Here is a 21,901-nt window from a genome sequence, read left to right as displayed (position 1 = left end):
TGACCCAACTTGGAAATGACCCAACTTGATTATAACCCGCAAATTATTGACTTCAACCGAACCCGACTTGAACTCGAGAATGACCCGACTTGAAAATGACCCAACCTTATTGTAATTCGCAAATTATTGACATAAACCGAATCCTACTCAAACCCGAGAATGACCCGACCTGATTCTAACCCACAAATTATTGACTTGAACCAAACCCGACTCAAACCCGAGAATCACCCTAACCTGTTTTAACCCGTGAAAACCTGAATTAAACCCGACCTATTATTCACCCGACCCGAATGTAACCCGATCTGTTAGTAACCCGACCTAAACCCGACCCAAACCCGATAAGAAGTATGACCCGACGTGACCCGACTCAAGCATGACCCAACCCAAACCCGACCCGCATAGGTTATGGAATTAATCTTAATTGACCTGACCCGAGTTGACCTGACCCACTCTTACCCGACCCAAACCTGACCCGTTTATCCGAATTGACAACTCTAATTTTGAGTTTATGAGTCGTTCAAATCATCTTTTCATCTGCATATATCAGTATGGTTCAATTCAGTTATATCAATGTTGTTTTGTACTTGTGGATAGTCATATGACTGCAAGGTCTGCAACACAAGGGACATAGTAAAGGACTCTGGCGGTCTAATTATAAAAACTTCTAATCAACCATATCCAATTTTGAAAATGTTTATGCAGTAGCTATTGGTATAAAAACTGTATATTGTGGGTTAAGTGATTAACACTCAAATTTGAAGACTTAATTTTTTTTTTATTATTAGCCACAAAGGCGGATGATTAGAATCGATCTGTATTCCTAAAATCAAGAAGGAACCTCTAACCACCTGAGCTATCCCTAAATCTCAATTGTTAACCTTTATAATTGGTGATTAGTCCATTTAATGTCTCCCCATAAGTACTCATCAACCTTTTCGCAGCCACAAAAAATTTAAACTTTGATCTAGCCAAGCCAATTGGTGGCTACATCTATCTCCTCCCTGAGGGTTTTCTTAGAACGACTCTTTAACAAATTGTATAGGAAAGAGGATAACATTAATGCCAATGTATAAATCATTTCTTGCCTTGTAACTACATCAAAACACAAGCTTCCTTGCAGGAAAATTTTGAAACAGAATTTCTTGCCTCTAAACCTACCTAAAGTGCTATGCTAAACTAACAATACAAGATCTTATCATCACTCGACCTTAAATAGGACAAGTGTAACTATTGCAAATGAAATACACTAGTAGAGCATAACCCCACCTCACCTTACTGCCGCCTTCATATGAACATAGAGGTAAAAAGAAAATTGTAGAATTGTTGAAGTAGCATTACTAACGCATGTTGCTGCAAAGATGAGATTTTAAGGTGTCTTTGCTGCCTCACAGTACTAAAACCAATCAACTCAGTAATATGATCCAGAACTTCCACCTCCCATGTAACCACTACCACTCACACCACGGCCAGAATACAGTGATGAGTAAGAACTGCCACCAACCTGAAAGATGAACAAAATTGAGTAAAAGCCTACCCAATTTTATAAACTGAACTGAATTTTCAACTAAGCAGGGACTTCGAAACATACATCAGATCCACGAGAAGGATATTCACTCCCATAGCTTGATGAATACATACCACCATCATTGCCACCGTATGAACCTAGGGTACAAGAAACTATCAAAAAAGAGACGTACGGTGACATAAAACGTTCAAGTTACTAAATATTTATAGTTACAAGGGTGTACCATTATAACTCATGCCTTGACGACTACTATAAATGCCATGAGAATCCTGAGCAGAGATTGAACTTCTGCTGCTGCCACTATATCCCGCAGTGGATCTCCCCATTCTATAAGCATGAGATAATTTTAGTACCGGAAAGAAAAATACATGGCCAAATACATTTTAGTCCTGACTCCTGAGATTAACACTGACCTGTCACCATATGTATCTGCATACTGAGAGCTTCCTGAAGGAATGTCATAGTCCACACGTGCCCTTGAATGGCGAATACTATGACTAGGATCAGTGTATCGTGAAGGAACATCATCCTTGGAAATCAACATCAGAATTTAGTAAAACCATTATGTTGAATAACAAAATGAGAAGGTACAAATTGAAACAAGGGAACCTCAGCAACTAACCATAGCACTATAAGGGCGTTTAGAACCAGAAACAGACTCGTAGTCACGAGGACGCCCTTCACGATAACTTGGAGGTGGTCTTTCATATCTTGGGGCATAGCTATCCTCTGGATAAGGTCTCCTAGTTGCAGAGCGTGATGCACTGCTCCTATGCACATCAGCATAGACAGGTGAACGGGCAGCATACTCGTCCCTATAAGTTGGACGCCTTTCTGGTGGCATCCTAGACCCATATTCTGCCACAGCCCTGCTCCTTGGAGGGAGCTCTTCCCTCCTAATATAATCTCTCTTCAAGCTACTCTTGGGTGGTGGAGGAGCTGCACACAACAATGGGTCAGATGACACTAGTACAGTTTACTGCCATCAAAAATGACCAGCAAAGATCAGAATGAATACCAGGAGCTCTTCTATCATACGGCCTCGGTGGAGGTGGCAAAGGCCTGGCTCTAGCTGGCATAGGTGGTGGGGGACGCCTATCCCGTACTCCAACAGGCCTCTTCAAGCCACGACCAACAGCAATGGGAGCCCGGCTAGCAAGTCCCCTCATACGAGGAGGAAGGGGACGTGGTGGTAATGGACGGTTCCAAGGAGCCCTGGGGCGCCGCCCAGCTACACGGCCACCCTTATGATCAGCACGGGGATGGTTTTTACCTTTACCCCGCTGCAATGGCCTGGACAATCTGGCTCTTACTTTAGCCTGTAGAAGAATAAAATCAGGTAAAGCCATATGCATTATCTCACATACCTAGGTAAAAAACACATAAACAAGCTTATAAACCAATAATAACCTTGTGATCTCCTTCACCCAATTCTACATTATTAATGCTTTTAGCACATGTTACTGCTGCATCATGAGAGTCAAACGAAACAAAGCCAAAATCCTTTCTTCTTGCAGATGGCATATTACGAGCAAGTTCAACCTTTTCAATTTCCCCAAAACTCTTGAGTAGGATACGAACACGATCCTCATCCCATGAGGCAGGAAGACCATCAATAAACACAGTTTTGACCTAAAATAGGTTTCAACCCAATATCATCCACAGTTAAAAGAAACAAATATTCAAAGAAATTCAGCTATGCACGACAAGAGCCTAACAGATGTGAAGCCTGGAACCTCAAAGATAATCCCACAATAAATATATACCTCAGCCAGCAACCCCAACCATTGATACGTTCTTACAAAGATGTGGATAAGCATTACAAAAAAAAAAATACAAGAAATTAAAGAAACATAGATCATATCCAAAGTCGTAAGTAAAGACCACGTGTTGTTATAAAATTTAAGTTTTAAAAAAAGCTTAGACAATTAGATCTACAGATAGAAATATGAATAGAACACAATGAAATATAATTAAGAATGACTGATATTTATATAAGATAAGAAATAAAAAAACTAAAGAAAGCAGGAATAAGCATAGCCAATAATTCAATAAATTAAGGGGGGGGGGGGGGGGGGAATAGAGATTGTATTCTGCTTTAATTGGCCATGTACTCACAAACTACCCTTCTTAATAGGTGTTTGACAGCTTGCAAGATCAATATTACTCCATTATCATCCAAGGAATGGGAAAGATGCTTGATCTAATTTACCTGGGCCATAATTTCATCTCCAGGATCAATGAAAGAATCTGCAAAAGAAACTTTTGCAGGCCTCTCAACTCCAAGCAAAACATCTCTTTTCTGAAGACGTTTAAAAGCATCCATGGCCTCGGAACGGGAGGAAAACTCCAAAAAGGCAAAACCTCTATTTTTTCCTTCATTGTTACTATCTTCCACTAATGTCAAGTCCTCGATATTTTCTATTCCATAAAGTTTCAATTTCTCTTTTAACTGGAAGAACAAATTAATATAGGCCAATCAGAAGAGAATAATGCAACTCCACATAACCAATAACAAAATAAACACGAAGCCTGATGAAGACAGCAACACCACAGTCTACTTACTTTTTCCTTTGTCCATGTTTTGCATATGTTACCCAAAAAAAGGGTATCGCTGTCTTGGCTTGGTGTGACACCACATTGCTTCCCATTCACCTGGAATTTTTGGTGTTAGAATAAACTCATCAACATAATCTGTGCTTTGCAGTCACTCAATCTATGACAAGATCAAAACAAGTACCACAGGATTTTTAAGCTCCAAGACAGCTCGCTTTGCTTGCTCAACAGTAGCAAAGCGTAAGAATGCAAAGCCCTTGTTCTTTTTGGTCTGAGGGTTCATCATGAGCCTGACTTCAGTAACCTCGCCAACAACACTAAAAACTTCCTTCAAATCCTCCTCAGTAGCATCTTTGTCTAAACCACCAACAAACACTTCGAATTCTTTACGTTTACGCCTCTCTTTGACAAGTTCATGGTGTTCACGTTCTTCTGCAGCATCAAACAGTTCAGCATGCTCATGGCCATGGTCAATCTCATGCTTATGCTCAAGCTCATGGCCAGCATCAGTATGCTCATCGTCTTCTTCACCCTCCAGTTCCTCTGGAACTTCTTCCATATCCTCCTCAGCCATGTCTCTCTCCTCTTCCTCTTCCTCCTCTTCAACTAGGTCACCTTCCTCAACTTCCTCCACAACTTCGTCCTCTTCCTCCTGGAAATCTTCCTGGTCAACTTCTTTCTCATCATATCCATCACCATACTCTTCTGGTTCATATTCTGGTTCGTTATCCTCAAGGTCCAACCGTTCATCTTTTTCATATTCATCCTCTTTAACCTCATCTTCTTCTGCCATAGAAAGAGAGGTTGACAGAAATCCAGCCAGTTAACATGGTGAATTCACCATTAGGAGTAATAAGAGTTCTAAAGTGTTGGATGCACAGATAAAATTTCCATTAAGCCTCCAAAATCCAAAATCAAAAACATAATTGATATGGTTATTCAATAAAGTTAGCTCAGGTTAAAAGTAAACATGTCCGAAAGAGCATTGGAGCATAGACTGTCTGTCATATCCAGAAAAAAAAATAAAGCCACTTCCATTACTTTGTTGTATCCTCGTAATAGATATTTGGGCAATTCTTAACTGTACCAAATGCATTAATCTTCATAGAAAGGAAACAGATTCGTAATCCATTTCTCACTAATGTTAACCTTTGCATACCATTGGCAATTTATAACAGACCTTGGTGTAAGCACACTCTATAAAAGTGTTTAGAGATATAACGGAGTTCGAAACTTGTGCATATAAACAAACAGGAGATAAAACATAGCAAGATAAATATAATGTTATGAAGAACACTTGTCCCTTCAAAAGCCCTTATCCCCAATATTGAAGTCTTAAATGGGCACTCCACATAAATGACTGTTTCCAAACACTGAAAAAGGGCTTGAACCATCAAGAACAGCTGAAACAACACAAAGACTTCCCTTGGTCATGCGTATATTAGATTTCCAATGGTTTAAAATCTTTCATTACCAGAAATATAGATTTGTCCTCCGAACAAGAGATGTCATGCTAGGTTAATGTGAGAAAGAACACAATGTACAAAAATCACTCTTTTAACACGCCTTTCTTATACACTTCATGTGAAAACTCGCTACGAAATTATCCAAATTTCAATGTTTATAGTCCTCCCCATCTCCGAAGAGAATAAGGTGGAGTCACATGAGATTCACCTAAGAAATTAGTTCTTTCTTGCTCATAACTTCAACAGGGATGGACCGACTTAAAGGATATAGAGACTTACATAATCTTACAACAATTCATTCATTAATGCCCAAAACTTCACCCCCCACGATTAAACCAACCAAGCTAATTAAGCATCTGATTGAAAAATTAGCATAAACTGTATACCCAACAAATCAAAATACAAAACATGCAAAAAAAATAATGAATCTTTTCTTCCCTTCAGATAAAATTCATTCAACAAAGATATCTCATTTAATCTTTTTTCTCCTAAATAGCACTAATTCATCATTAATATGACATTAATTCATAAATTAACAAACAAATAATCACCCACAATTCCAATGCCTCTTTCCTATCAAAAATCTAACTCAAATCAACAATTTCTTCCAATAAAATCAACCTTAGCCTAAAAAAAATACAATTAATCAATAATTAAATCAATTGCAGAAATAATAATTAAAAAAAATTACTTACTTGTCAAAAGAAAGGATCCATTAGACTCAGATAAAGGCTCAACATTCAGATCCGTTAAGCTATCAAGACTATAATTTTGTTCGGAAACTTTAACGTTATTGTCGTTAATTTCAGCCCTAACAACCTCGTTTTTAACATCATCGGACTTCACCGGAGTTTGTGAAGTTCTTGTCGTCTTCTTCCCCGGAGTAGCCGCCGCTTTCTTCGTTCTCGGGGGCATCTTCTTCTTCTTCTTCAACTTTCGATAATTTTTTTTTTTTTTTTCAGATTTTGGGGAAAATCAGGAAATTGAATAGAGAGAAAAAAAAAAAAAAGCAAGAAATCAAGATATAGAGAGAGAAAAAGAGGGGTTTAAAATTAGGAAAGAAGAACCCTAATTTTGGGTTCGTTTACTTTTATTAGGATTTTCCACCGCATGACGTGGACATGTACACGTACTTAATAAATACTCTTACCAAGTCTTTGCCTTTTAATTTTTTTTTTTTTTCTCTTTTTGTGTTTGTGGAATCCTTTGACTCTATGAGAATATAAGATCTCACTATGTCCTTTACTACTTATGATCTCATTAATCTCATAGGCAATTTTTATTTTACAATAGGTTGTACCGGAGGAACGTGGGATATTTGGGGATCACAAGGTCGATAGAAATAAGGTTTTTATTTGGTTTGAATAAATAAATACAATAAATGTTTCAAAAAAAATATACAATGAATTTTTTTTTTTCCATTGAGAACGTATATTTAACCACAATTGCAAATTAGTTTTTCTTTGTTTAGTTCATTAAAAAAAATTCTAGAAACATTGAAAATAAGAGTCGAAATGTGAGGATAATTGAGAGGAAAGTAAAAAAGGGAATGGTGGAAGGAAAAAAGGCGACTTCCCTTCTTTTGAAAAGGAAAATGTTTTTCACCATTGAAAGTGTAACAAGTTAGAGGAAGAGAGAATATGGAAATTCATACAAAGATTGAGGTGAGGGGAATAAGGGAGAATTGTTAATTGTTACGATAAGAATTGAATGTTAAGGATTGATGCTACAATTAATGTTACATATTGAAATTGAATGTTAAGGATTGATGTAACAATTATTTGTTAATAAGAACCATTATTAATTGTTATATCAATCCTTCCTTAACATTCTATTTCAATATATGATATGATTTTTCTTAGTGTAATTTGATGTCTATATTAATTAACTATTATATATTCTTGAATGTTATTGATAATTTATCGGCTTTCTTGGATAAACAAAAATCAAAATTAAAAATGAGCACAATATTTAGACATCAATCACCCCTTTTTCCAAATGTGTCAACCTTCTCAATTACACATGACAACATATAGTTTCCCAGAATTGTATGAGAAAGTTCAACAATCATGTTAAATCAAGAAATATGTGCATGAAATAAGTCTCACAAGCTAGTCATTTCAGTTGTAATAAGCACCTATCGCTTTTGTTCACCCCAGTTCTTGCCCTCGAAAAACTCGTTTAGCATACGATCAAGATCTTCTGCACTGAATCTGATATACTTTTGAGGGTTTTTTCCACTTTCTATCATAGGCCTACAACCACAAAAATTCCCATATATTCATCAGTTAACTCAGTTTATACAAGTATATATATGTTAATATATGAATCTTATATAGGATTGAAAGGGTCTGTTATGATCACTTACCCATAGCGTTTGAAAAAATTTCTATAAGCAGGCAATAAGACCTCTGCTATAGCCAACCTCAGAGACTCGCGCAACTCACTGTCAGGAACTGTCCATTGAGATTGTCTTTGATGAAGCTCCTCGAATTGAATGTTGAAGTTCTTGAATCTCTCCTTTACCATTGACCTTGAAAGTGTTGGTGTTGCATCAGGCGTACTACCACCCCCACTAGTCGAGCCTGCTGGTTGGACTGACAGAAATTGAAGGATCTACGAAAACAACAAAAATAATTAAGGCTACTGCACTTTGTTGTTGATCATAACAAGCACAATAGTATGTAAGTAGAGCAATACTTTAGACCAGGAAATCCTCTTGTATTGATTAGCATGTTGTTGGACAATCCTACGATGTCGTTGAACCCAATCATCTCCTAGTAGGTCTTTTGCTTCAGACCTGCAGCAAAAGGAAAGCAGAATGAGTACGAGTAATGACAATATATAAAAAGTTAAACAATAAAGATAAAAATGTGTAACAAACCTCCTAACTGATCGAACAATGTAATGAATGTTGTTCATAAGAAATAGTTGAGTCAAAGCAGTATCTTTATACTGCTTGGATTTGCCATCCAGGTTAGTCTGGAGTGCTTGCATTATTCGAGTTGTGATTGCAGCTAATTGCGCTCCTGTATTATCACCACTGACTTCCTGAAAAAGTTGCTTCAGAGTGGACCGATAACTGTGAGACAGGAATTGATCACAACATGAATATATAACCGATTCATAGGAGAAATTACAAGACATCATTAAAATTACACTTGGCTTACTCGAACAAAAACTTGACATAGTTAATCACATAGCTAGTCAAAGGATGCACTGTTCCGTCCATAACAGTTGTTTTTGTGGCATCCTTCTCGACAGCATCTTCAAAATCACCAAATGTCTCATGGGCTGTTTGTGCTAGACGTTTTGTCAAGCTTGTCGCGGATTCCCTCATTTCCATACAAGGCTTACCCTCAAAAATAGTTTCTATCTATACATACAACAACAGAACCAAAAAATGTACTTACTGTCAAATCCTAACAGATAATTCAAATGGAAAAAACAGAGGAAATCAACTGAATTTATAAGAAAAATAACACAATAAAATCAAAGATTACTTGATTCTTGTTACCTCAGGCTGAAGTTCTCTCATTATCTCATACATGTCCAACAATACAAATAATTTTTCGGGTGACCTTTTACTTCTAGCAATTGCATCCCCAAAACTGAGGAGCGAGGACACACATCCTGAAGTCACTTCAGCAAAACATAATATTCTGATTGATTCAATAGCTTTAAATATCTCATCACAAACTTTCTTCTCACCAGAAAAGAGCAGTTTAACCTGCATTATTAATTCATAATGCCAATAATAAATCCCATCACAAAACATTAGGATTGTGTAAAGACATCAGATACAAGATCGATTTCTTACAGCTATTCGCATAAAATGTATCCAATTCCCAATCTTTGCCTCCAAAGCCTCCCACTGCATCTTTTGTACATCTTCTTTGGTAAGTCTCTCCACCCCGAGTTTTCTAAATGTTATTTCCATTACAGATGAACGCGTTTCCCTAGATATTCATAAAGGATTAAAGACATTATTAATAAGTACTAATGACCACATATCTTAATACTACCATATACTAAATTATTAGCAGTTAATCTATCAAATTTTCCATGTAACTAACATATTGTAAAGGCAAAAAGAAAACAAATTAGGACATAATTTATCATCTTTGAAAGAAGATCATAAATCTTTCTGATTTTTTTTCTTCTGTTTTGCTAGGTAGAAAACATATTACAACTCCTCTAACATCAATATCGATATCTCAGCTAATAAATGAAACAACATATGGAAAAAACAATGTGCATACCGATAAATGCTGAGAATTTGTTGTTGGTAGCCTGCTTGAATCATTTGATTGGCCAACTCATGGAGCAAAGGCAAAACTCGAGGTGGAATAAGATCTAGAGACTTATAACCTGCATTTTCCGTGCTTTTATTAGTCTGCTCACCAGAAGCTGATGTTGAGTTAGGCCGTAATGTGTTTGGAAGGCAGTCGAAAAGACAATCTGGTTCAACAGGCTTGCTGAAACAAGGATACATAACCATTGATCACTCACTAATACCAAAAATTTGCATCAAAGTTTAAATTTTTTTAATGATGACAAACCTGTTGGACATTAGAATTTGCTTAAACTCGTCTTCTAGTTTAGAAATGGCCTTAGAGAGTAAGTTGTTAACGCGATTTAGAGCATCATCATTACTCTTGAAACTTTTGTTGCTACTAAAAAAAATAAGGACTGTTTTCAACTGATCAATTGCTTCAAGGTAACTTTCTAAATCTTCATGAGGTCCTCTTAAAATTTTTGCCTCAGCCTGCATTTTCAAGACCGAAAAATTAAGCAAACCTCTTTGTTACACCCTTGATTATTATACATATCAATAATTTACATAGAAAGCATATTGAAAAAATAAAGGCTCCCTCTACTAATAGCATATGACAAATGTTATAGCCTTACGACGGGTTTGTATATTATATCACGCAACTCACATTTGGCTATTGATACCATGTCAGATGACCAAATTAACCAAAAGTCCCAGACATCAAGGGTGCATTTTAACAATGTTATGATGAATGTTTGAATAATAGCCGAAACAATTAATGCATGACCACAACAATTGATGATAGATTAAATTTTAGGAATAATAACTATGAAATGCTATATTGTAGATATTAAACAGATTGTATTGTTTCACGTACTCATTATCAAGTTATGTTCATTTCACCTCAAGTACTCGTGTCAGATAATCAAAGAATAAAGAAAAGAACCTTGCGAGCGAGATCAAATTGAGCGACGACTAACTCGGTAGCATTCAAAGTCTTGTCAATATTTTCATGTGCCCTTCGAATGGAATGGGTTCGAATCTGAGTAGGGCGCATAGCAGTTTCGAGGGAAGATAAGCGATGATCGAAAGAACCCAAAATAGAAACCATGTTATCTGTGATTGTTTGGCTTTTTGAAAGAGATTCCTTCATGAATTTCACCCTTTCTTCTAATGTTTCTTTTGACATTGGCAATGGTGCCCCCATTTTTTTTTCTTGAGATTTTGTTCTCTGCCAATAACTTTATGTTTGTTGGTTTTGTTCATAAAGGTGAACGATAAACTAGGAAATAATTTTCATTTCATTTTTAGAAAAAAAAAATAAAAAAAATTGAAAGGTTTGTTAAATTTTTATTTTTATTTTTTATTGGAAAAATTAACATTAATAAAAATTGAAAGGCATACCATGGGTTCATATTCATTACATTTTAATCAAACGCCCTTTTCTCAAAGGTTATCCCACTTTATCAATCGAATTGATTACAATTACTCTAACATACTTGTACAAAGTAATATATAGATCATTGGGCACTAACTTTTATCTTATTTTTGTATACACTATTTGAAGGGTAAAAAAAGTATACAAAAAACAGCAATTATGTATGATTGCATGATAAACTATTAAGCATTTTATGAATTTGAATTGTAAACCCAAATTAAAATTCTTCCAAATCAAGTCATAGTACCATTCTCAACATTATTCCTACGCCATGACTTTACGCATTCCACATGTGGGGACCACCGAAGAGACCTTGTTACATTCGCCGGAGCAACTTTGAACTGACCCCAATCATGAAGGACCCTCCTCAAGTCAACCACTTTCGCACTAATATACCGGCAACAATTTGAATGGACCGTTACAACGGAACGGACATCCCGACTATCTTGACAAAAACCACTAAAATAACGGGTATCAAGGAATCGCGCCCTGATACCCATTTTTTTAAGTTTGCCTTGCCATATCATTTTTTGTAAGACGTCTTGCTCCTTAAAACCGGTTGAGTTGTCCTTTAACCCGTACCATTTTTCAAACAAAGAGATGGTTTTGTTGTTGGATTTTACAAAATAAAATCCGGTGTTGATTGGGTTGGCACTAGAAGACGAGTTACCATTGAAATTGTCCGTGCTAAATTGTATGTCAAAATGTCGAGTCTTATTTGTGGTTAGGACTGTAAAGGGGTTCCTTAGCCATACCACGTCTGTATCCTGTTACAAAAAAATTGGAAAACACTTCATTTCATTAGTCCATAATCATTAAATCGAATTTGATCGTAATTTCGATTACAAGCTTTGTACTATGGACAGGGACAATTAGCTCTCCAAAGAATAATGCAAGCACAAGAAGAGTGTAGAATTTTTTTTTAAAAAAAAATAACAGAACAAAATGCCACAGAAACAAAGTGATGGTCTAAATTATGAGTAGATGAGAAATTTTTTTTTTTTTAAAAAAAAAAAAAAAACAAAGATACAAAGTATAATAATACGAAATCTGTGTTTAAGGCTTTTATTGTTGGATATAATATGAAACAGATGTAGTATTTGTGAATGTTAATTTTGAAAATTGATTTTTGCACACCCTTACGTAAAAAAAAAAATAAAAATAAAAATAAAAATAAAAAAAAAATTGTGTTCTCACGTAAGGAGATGCCAAAATCATTTTCCATTTATTTTATATTGACATAAAAGTTTTCTTCCCCCACCATTTTATATATCTATGCAAAGTTTTCTTCCCCCACCATCAAATCAATACAGAATTATGGAGTAATAATTGGCATTGACATAGACCATGGTGTCACAAACAAAAGACAATATGAGGTTAAAAAAAATGAGTAACATATGACAACTAAGCTAAACTTGGAACTTGCTTACCACATAAATGGAAGAAATAAAAAAGGGGAAAAATGGGGGTTGTACTTGTACCAATTAGGAATATAATACCCTACAATCACCCAATTCTCCTTTAAGTTCTTGTAAAACTTCTACTTCATTTGGATCTACTAAAAAAACTGCCCTTTTACTTTGAAAACGAAAGGTCTTTACTTGAACTAGTTAAAACTACAAACTTATTTAACAATTATTCATATGATGGAGTGCTTCGTATATTAGTTCAGAAATGGTAGGATTATGTTAGGTTTCAGGAGTTCATGTTTATGCTTTTATGGGTTTTGTTGTTATAAACGTGAGATTGATTAGATGAAAAACAACAAATAATCACATGCACATAGTCAATTGTTTCATGATAGTAACAATGGCCTTGTTTGGCTTGGCTTGTTTGACCAGCTGGAATACTTTTGAAATTGGCTGTTTAAGCTGGCTGTTTATAAAAGTGTTTGGTAAATTAATTGGTGGTTGTTGGCTGTTTATTAGATAATTTGTGGGCCAACAAGCCAAAAGCCAACAAAAAAACTACTCAAAGCAGTTTTTTCATTTTGGCTTAAAAGTCAGCTTTTTCGCTGACTAAAAAGCCAATTACCAAACACATTTTTTGGTTGTTTGACCACCTAAAAAAGCCAAAAGCCAAAAGCTAACCAAAAAGCCATTAAAAAACATGGCCATCGATATGTTAGCTACATTAACTAGATAAAGAAAATAGTTATATAGGGTCGTCTAATTTGATTCTTTAAAAAGAATATTTTAATCCCTCCTGTCAGATTTATTGGTGAAATTGATCAAATCATAAACAAAAAAAAATACAAAGAATAAGGACTTGTACTCTTCAGCTGAATTTCAGTTAATTTCAATTCCTAATATCCTTCTCTTATAAACAATTTAGTTCAGCTCAATTCAGTAATCCTAAACTCTAGATCAAGACCTCGTTGATTTTAATGGTTTATAAGCGAGGCAAGCAAGGATGATGTCCATTCCAACTCGAACAAAACCAACAAACCAAATAACTAATTTTAGAAATCAAATGTTGTAGTGTGAACATATAATTGTAAATACATAACAATATATGAATATATGATGGTTAATTCCAAAAATAAGATGGAGATGATATATACTTCAAGCCAAATTAGGAATTATTGAAAACTTTTTGTTGAGTGCCATTTTTCCACATGTACATAGCTTTCAATCTTTTCATAGACATTAATGCCTAATTATACGGAATTGCTAATACCGTCAACTTTTATTACGCTAAAAGAATCACCAATTAGAGTAACAGCTTTGATTTTTGTTTAAGACTAAACATTTAATGCTTCTTGAATACTATGGTAATCACTTTGGATCTCACAAGTAACCATAATTAAATATTCTATTTACATGTACCTAACCTATTTCTGTTGTCAGTCCCAAAATGTGATTAATTAAAAAAAAAATACTTTAACCTTAAGTCCTTAGTTCCTACGTTACATACACCTTTATGGTTTCAATGTTTTGACTTCTTCATTTATATGACTGATTTATTATGGTGTAAGTTATAAGACTTATAGTTATAACTCATGATATTGTGAGTTTCTAAACCCGTTTAAACATACACCAACCCGAAAGGTACAATCCGACACGTTTTATACCCACGTATTAGAACATGACGTAAGTTTAGATAAGTTTCAATTGAATAAGATAAAAAAAATTAAGTTTAAAGGTAATTTAAAAGGTTTTAATTTATAACTACTTAAAGTTTTGATCTACAGAGTACTCCGTAATCCATTTAGGTAAGTTTCGATAAAAAGACTATGCACCAATAATTTTATGGTAAGTAATTACATTTGAAAAATTTACCATTTTAATTGACAAAGGATGTATCAATATACAAACAACCAGTTTACTAGTTTAGCCTCCCCTTGTTGAACTTATGTTTCGTTTTCATTGACATTATATATTCCGTAACTATGTAAAGTACTCCGTAATACATAGGTAACTTTTAATAAAAAGACTATTATGCACCAACATTTTCATGGTAAGCAATTCACATTTGAAAATTTTGCAATTTTAAATTGACAAAAGTGATTAAAACATCTAGTTCAGCCTCCCCTTATAACTTGTGTGTTTCGTTTTCGTTGACATTTTAATCTTTTCAAAAATCACGGAAAACCACTTAATTATCTTTCTTAAATTCATAAAAATTAAAAGCTTCTTGTCAAAATCAATAACAAAATAACATCCCAATTCCTAAATTTTATAAATCGAAATCCAAAGTTCCATATAACCATAATGTCAACAGTCAAAATGTTAAAGAATGCACAACGTACCGTAAAAATGAAGTTGTACCCTTTTTTAAGGATATCAGTGAGAAACAGAGTTCGACTCCACATCATGTTGATGAAATCTTTAGACATGAAAACTTTCTCCCCCATGAAATCTACACCGTCCGTTACTAGTCTATAACAATGGAGCCCACGAAACCGACATCGATCGTAAGCCGTCTGATCAACAGCCACAATCATCAGATGGTTCACAAGCTCTCTTGTATTCTCCCCTGCCCAAAACCCTTCTAAGAACAAATCAAGCATATTTGGCACAACTTCACCCTCCACGTACGCCTTATTTACAACTGCTATTATTACTGTTTTATTATCCTTCATCGATGCCTTCTCTAGCGCCTCGTCTAGCTCGTCTCTCTGAAAAGGCTGTAATGCTGCCGTCTGTTTTTTTTTTAAAAAAACAATACATGGTCAATAATTATTAATTAACATGAACATGAATTTGACACGACATAGAAAAATAATATCAATTACCTCGTTCGGACGGGGGAGAGAAGGGCATTGGAGGAATTTGGAGGAGAGGAGGGATTTAGAGGAGAATGAAGACAGAAAAGAAAGGGAAAAAACTCCAAGAATGAGAAGAAGAATAATGGAAATGTTTTTAATAGAATAAAAAAAAGGGGTTTTGTTGGAATCCATGATTATTGAGAAATAATTAGAGGGTTTTTCCATTGAAGTTAGAGTTTAAGGAATGAAAGAAGAATTAAAGGGAGCTGAGGAGAGAGAAGGACGGAGTGATGTTCGGGTGGAGAAGTCATGCAGGGAACATGAGTCGTTTATTGGAGATCATAAAAGGTATTGAATCATCATCGAATTAATAATCTCTCTTGTTTTTATATTAATTAGGGGAAAAAATGGGTTAATATGGACTAAGGAGATTGATATGGATTTGGGTTTTTGTTTTTGGGTGGGGACACTAGGTGAACGACTGCGTTATGTATTACACGTAATTGTAATTTAAGTTTTTTTTTTTTTCGGGGATTAAATGAGGATGGAAACATGAATAAGGTTTTAGGTGTCTAGAAAATTATATATAATCATGACCGGATTTGAGGTTTAAATTGGCGTTTATTGATGTTGTTTTTTATATTCGGTTTTGAGATTCTTAAAGTGGTATATAACAAATTAATATGATTGTGTTTTAAATTTAGAGGATTGAAAAACATGACCATTGTTTATGGCGTCAATAAAATCATACATAAAGTCATGGCCAAAAAGAAGGCTTTGTTTCGCTTTGAAATTATTTTTTGTTTATTTTTGAGATTCTCAGAGCTTCTAATATGACTACTACAGATTATCATATGATTATTTCTGTTAAATTAGAGAACGATTGACAAAGAAGTTGAGCTTTTTGTTTGCGTGGTTCCTAGAAATTTGTTTTTTGAAAACTGAATACTCACAATAATCACAAGCCAATACAATACTCGTATCAAACAAGTCATTATAAAGGCAAAAAGGTGTTGTTTGTATAGCAATCAATTATGGAAAGAAATCACAAAGAACTGAAAAAGGCATGAACATAGAACATTGATTATTTTGATATGAACCAATCATAATTAGAGACATGAGCCTCATAATAATTCACATTCTTTCTTTTTATTTTATTTTTTATTTTTTTTTAAATCAGATGGAGATATTAATTCCTATTTCCCTCTTCAAGCTACCTTATGTGAGATCCTATCAAATAATTGAATTTATTATCTCTGTTTTTTTTTTTTTTTTTTGCAACTTTGGGATATTTTATGAGCTGTACCCAGTTAATTCTCCGGATAAACAAATTTGTTTATCTGGGTGTATAATCGTCTTTTCAAGTAAAACTGAAGGAGTACATGCGTCTTTTCATGTACTAGTTAAATGGTACTTGTGTAATTTCCTCACTAAACAATAAATGCAAGTTGCAAGCAGTAATTGAACGGCTCACCAAAAGTACGGAATAAATGACCACACTTTTTTAATATATTTACTGAAATGACATCAGATTAACAAAAATTCGTTTATATGGCAGATAAACTTGTATTTGCCCATATTTTATATCTCATTATTAATATCCTAAAGATGCAAAAAATTACTCCGTACTCCGTATGAAATGGAGGTAGTAAAAAATATTTTTCACAGGAGATCTTTTTGAAATTCTATGATAGAGCTATTTGCAATTTTCCCAAGAACAAATCAACAATACTCCGTTATTAAGGACTTGTTTGGTTGCCTAATAAATTCATGGGAAGTTTATTTTCCTAGGAAATAGATTTCTATATACTTGTTTGGTTGACAATTATGTAGGAAGTGGGACTTCCTAGAAACTTCTACTTCCCACAAAATGGAGGAATTAACTTAAACTTCCCATGAAAAGTAGAAATTCCCTCATTCAACCAAACAAATTTTGACAATTCCTAGAAATTACAATTTCATGGACATTGAGTTTTCATGAAAATTTCTACTTCCTCCATTCAACCAAACAAGCTCTAAATTTCTTAGTACTCAGAGAAATATATTGTATCCGTACGACATTTCTCTTGTACTGCTACATTTTTTAAATGGTCATGAAAGGTTAGTAATACTCCGTATTAATTAAGCTTAAACATAAAAATAATAAAATAATTTGGCCACTTGGCAAATTTACTCTTGACCAAAGCGATATTAGACTAATCTTGAGATTAACTAGTGTCAAAAAATTAAAAGTTTACCAATTAGGAGTACTAGGAACCAAATTTAGGTCCATACTTTTGACTTACAATAGGGTCGGCAAATAATGCTATTTTTATTTTTCTATGCATAAAATGTTTTTATTACTATTTGAGAGTGACGTAAATTATTAATGGCACACCAAAGTTTGAAATGACCTTTTAAAAGTAATAACTCACAAAACTTACTTGAAAAGTAAAATCAATTATATGTGTGGTTCATAACAATCTTAAGATCTTATTACTACCTCCGTTACAGATTAAGTGCAACGATTAGACATTTTTCCTCTATGCTTTATGTCAAATCGTTGCACATGTAACGGAGGTAGTATATATAGTTGTTTCAAAAAATAAAAAAAAATTTTTTAAAAAAATCTTATATATAGAAGGCAATAATCATTGCAATTTGTAATGCTATCTTGAAATAAGCGGATAATAATAAGTTGTTACTCCATTGTATTCCATCCGTCCTTTAATTAGATTTCCACTTATCTCTATTATGTGAGGAATAAATGTTAGAAATAGGAATCTAATAAAAGGACGGAGGGAATATTTTTTTTTACTTCCCTCGTTTCAATATGATAGTCCCATATGAAATCAATCACATAAAATAAGAAAATGATAAGGAATTAGCGAATAACTATTACTCGCTGAGTCGCTAATTTTATTAGTTTGTATAACTAGTTAATTGCATTAATAGTCGTTGTTAAGTGTTTGACGTTTGAATGAGCTAGTAGCTACCTTATCTGTGTATGAATGACTAGTAAAACTATTGGAAATTTGGATCGGAATAATCAATTGCTAGAGAAGCTTTGAAAACACTAGCTTGGCATAAAGTATACCTAATGAATATAACCAAATTTAATGCAATGTAGGTTTAAGAGACTAGAGAGCAACCTCTTGAGTCTTTTTTTTTTTTTTTTTTTTTTTCTATGGTTAACTAAATAGGACATTTCTTTTGTTGTAAGCAATTACCGTTTAACATATTCCAGAAGTTTGTGACTTTGTTCTTGCATTATTTGCATGTGAGTATGCGACCAACACTTTAGTTTTTCCTTTTTTTTTTTGGCCATTTTTCTTATCATCATCCTCTCTTTTTTTCCAATTGATTTTTTTTCATGATGTTCACCTCAAAGTCCTCGTGCTCTTCTTTATCTCCATTTTAGCACTCAATCTTTCTAGAAGCTCCCACTATTTCATATGGAATTGTGGATCTGCAAAATTCTTTTGCCACCAATCAAATATAGATGTCTCAAATATGTACAAACCCCCATATAATCCATGACCTTTATATCTCTTTGTCGAAGGTATGTACAACCCACCAAAAACATGACCCACCAAAAACATGATAGCCAAAATTTAATATCCCAACTAATACTGTGTGGTCCGAACGATGCCCCGGGTTGTTAGTTTGTACTTGTTTAATTTGCTAATCAAATTCGACTGTTTTGATAATAAAACTTGTTGATTTCAAGTTTAAGTCTTGTTACAAACATTTTTTACCTGTCAAACTCAATTATTACATAATGGAAGCAAAAAGTATAACAATACGCAAATTAACTTATCAAAGTCAACTATAATTTTGTTGGATAAAAAAAACACAATTAATAAATGGCTAAAATGGTAAGACTCTTAAGTTAAGAGTTGTTGATCTTGAGTTAAAAAATGTGACATGTGGAACATATTCTGTTTTAGGAATGTTTTTTTAGTATATAAGTATAGATATAGATGTATTCACTCTGTCAATGATGATTCCAAACAATTGCTTTTCTCTTCTTCACCCCCCTTAACATCAATTTATGAGGAAAAAGCTAAGCAACCACTTAAATAAAACCAATAATTAATAGACAATTAACACCCCTTCCCACCTCAAAAACAATCCTAAATACATAAATTCCAAACCAAACATAGAGAAAATATCACTGATTTAACTTAATTGTACTTCAACACTTCAACTAACCACATTAGCTCTAACTTTGGATTGAGGAGTTGATTTTCTCAATAATTGCCTAAACAAGCTTATATCTACAAAAATTAGATGAAAATAGATCAGAGAAATTGACAAGAAATTAAGAATTTGAAAATTAGCATAAAAAGAGAGATAAAAATACAATTACGTCTCTTCTCAATAAAAAAAATACAATCACGTCTCCTCTTGAATAATGAGGTTTATTTAAATGAGCAAATATAGAGGAAATAATTTAAATAAACTACAACTGCAATTCCCTTCTTACTTCATATTATCATTGCTTTTTAAAAAGAGTGAAAATATATTTGTTGTTAAATATAGAGTTAGGGCCTGTTCACTTCAACTTAATTTCAGTCCACTTCAGCTCTAATCAGTTCACTTTTAATCAGTTTAGCTCCTAATTTCCTTCTCTCATAAAATATTCATTTCAGCTCCAATTAGTTGAGTTCTGCTCAGTTCAATTCAGCAAATGTGAACAGGTCCTTAATCAACTAATTTAATGTCAAACAACACTATCTTCCATGAACATCAACAATACCATCCTTTTTAATTTCAATAAGAATAATTGATCTAGATCCTCTTTGCAATTGATGATTAAACCATTTACAAGTATCATTTATTTTATTTATCTTTTTCTTAGAGATTTATTGCGATTTATATAGATCCTCTTTGCAATGGATGATTAAACCATTTACAAGTATCATTTCTTTTATCTATCTTTTTCTTAGAGATTTATTGCGATTTACAAAGAATTGAATCAAAAAAATTGTGGAACTAAACTTTTCTAGCTTACAATTGATTTGAGTAGAAAGAAGAGTTTTTTGTTAAAGTTTTTTTGACAACTTAGGGTTTGTTCTCATACGTTTATTTTCAGTTCAGTTCAACTAGTTTAGTTCAGCTAATTTCAGTTCAGTTCAGCTCCTAATTTCCTTCTCTTATAAAATATTCAGTTCAGCTTAGTTCAATTCAGTTCAGCTTAGTTCAATTCAGTTCAGTTCAGCTGAGCTCAGTTCAATTCAGTTCAATTCAGCTGATTTCAGTCTATTAGAACAAACCCTTATTATAGTTGCAAAGTGTAATACTGTAATGCTCCTTTCTATTCTTTATTAAATTGACACGACAATTACCTTAAAATACTAAATATGAATTTCTTATATGCCATGATTATTCCTATAGTATTTCCTACCAATATCAATATGTTATTGACAAGATACAACCAATTATACTGTGCTATATTGTTGATCTATAAACAAAAAATCTCGTATATTCACTCATAAACAAAAAATCACCTCAAAACACTAAGGGGTCGTTTGGTTGGGGGTAATCAGGAAAGGGAATGTGAATCAACTGGTCTGATTCCCTTTGTTGATGTTTGTTTAGCACTTTCTTTCATTCCCTTTCCCCTCTTCATTACCCCAAATCCCTCTAAGTTCATTTTCCACCCCCTACACTTTTCCATTCCTATTCCCTAGCCACCAACACACCACCACATCACCACCGAGAAACCCAACCTCCGCACTACCCACGATTCGCCGCCTCTCTGACAACCCTTGTTGTATCCCCCTCTCCGTAAAACTCTCTTCTTCTCACGCAAAAACATCCCCAACCCCTAGAAATCCCTCCCTCTCCCCTGCTAGGGTTTCGAGGGTGGGGGAGGGTCGGATGGTGGTTTTGCGGGGAGAGGGAAGGATTTCTAGGGGTTGGGATGTTTCTAGGGTTTTTCTGGGTTGATTTTTGTGGAAGAGAGAGTTGTGCGAGGCCGGAGAAGGGCGGCGAAGGTGAGGCGATCGACGGTGGAGGTGCGGATGGTGGTTTGGTGGACGGATGGTGACTAGAAAAAGGTGGAAAGTGAATGAATTAGGTGGTTGTGTGGTGGTTGTGGGATGGTTGTGTGGTGGTTGTGGGATGGTTGTGTGGTGGTGGGAAGATGTAATTGTTTCCCTTTGTTTTAAAAACAAACAACATACAGAATATTGGGTATTTTCATTCCATTGTCTTCCATTCCCTTTATTCATTTCATTCCGTTTACCCCGGGTGAACCAAACGACCCTATTATGAATTTCTTATATGCCATGATTTATTTTAATTTTTTTTTTCTTTTCAAAACAAAGAAAAACAAAAAACGGGTATAAATAAAACAGAAAAGAAACATAGAGACGCTTTGCAAAGGGAGGAGAGAGAAAAAAAGAAGGCGAAGCAATGGCGTCGAAAGTAGAATCACCGCCAT

At 34.3% G+C, this 21,901-nt stretch overlaps 3 protein-coding genes across 3 annotated transcripts; all 3 read right to left on the bottom strand.

Moving 5' to 3' along the window:
* Window positions 1–1,034: 1,034 nt before the first annotated feature.
* Window positions 1,035–6,575, bottom strand: LOC145639441 (uncharacterized). The gene is made up of 11 exons (XM_081690681.1): window positions 6,243–6,575; window positions 4,266–4,867; window positions 4,091–4,180; window positions 3,738–3,977; window positions 2,936–3,157; window positions 2,544–2,844; window positions 2,148–2,464; window positions 1,939–2,054; window positions 1,749–1,852; window positions 1,589–1,662; window positions 1,035–1,501 (listed from the first exon to the last, which is right to left on the bottom strand). The coding sequence occupies exons 1-11, from the start codon at window positions 6,460–6,462 to the stop codon at window positions 1,409–1,411; spliced, it is 2,379 nt and encodes a 792-aa protein (XP_081546807.1). The 5' UTR covers window positions 6,463–6,575; the 3' UTR covers window positions 1,035–1,408.
* Window positions 6,576–7,667: 1,092 nt separating this feature from the next.
* Window positions 7,668–11,015, bottom strand: LOC145638398 (exocyst complex component EXO70A1-like). Its single transcript, XM_081689367.1, has 10 exons — window positions 10,770–11,015; window positions 10,110–10,315; window positions 9,810–10,025; window positions 9,368–9,506; window positions 9,065–9,277; window positions 8,718–8,923; window positions 8,432–8,629; window positions 8,248–8,347; window positions 7,916–8,163; window positions 7,668–7,802 (listed from the first exon to the last, which is right to left on the bottom strand). The coding sequence occupies exons 1-10, from the start codon at window positions 11,010–11,012 to the stop codon at window positions 7,685–7,687; spliced, it is 1,887 nt and encodes a 628-aa protein (XP_081545493.1). The 5' UTR covers window positions 11,013–11,015; the 3' UTR covers window positions 7,668–7,684.
* Window positions 11,016–11,438: 423 nt separating this feature from the next.
* On the bottom strand, window positions 11,439–15,838 carry LOC145638397 (uncharacterized protein At1g28695-like). The gene is made up of 3 exons (XM_081689366.1): window positions 15,499–15,838; window positions 15,013–15,405; window positions 11,439–12,028 (listed from the first exon to the last, which is right to left on the bottom strand). The coding sequence occupies exons 1-3, from the start codon at window positions 15,694–15,696 to the stop codon at window positions 11,495–11,497; spliced, it is 1,125 nt and encodes a 374-aa protein (XP_081545492.1). The 5' UTR covers window positions 15,697–15,838; the 3' UTR covers window positions 11,439–11,494.
* Between the last annotated feature and the right edge of the window lie 6,063 nt (window positions 15,839–21,901).

Source organism: Chenopodium album, chromosome 7 (assembly GCF_948465745.1).
Source record: "Chenopodium album chromosome 7, dcCheAlbu1.1, whole genome shotgun sequence".
Classification (NCBI taxonomy): domain Eukaryota; kingdom Viridiplantae; phylum Streptophyta; class Magnoliopsida; order Caryophyllales; family Amaranthaceae; genus Chenopodium; species Chenopodium album.
This window is presented reverse-complemented; position numbering and strand designations above follow the sequence as displayed.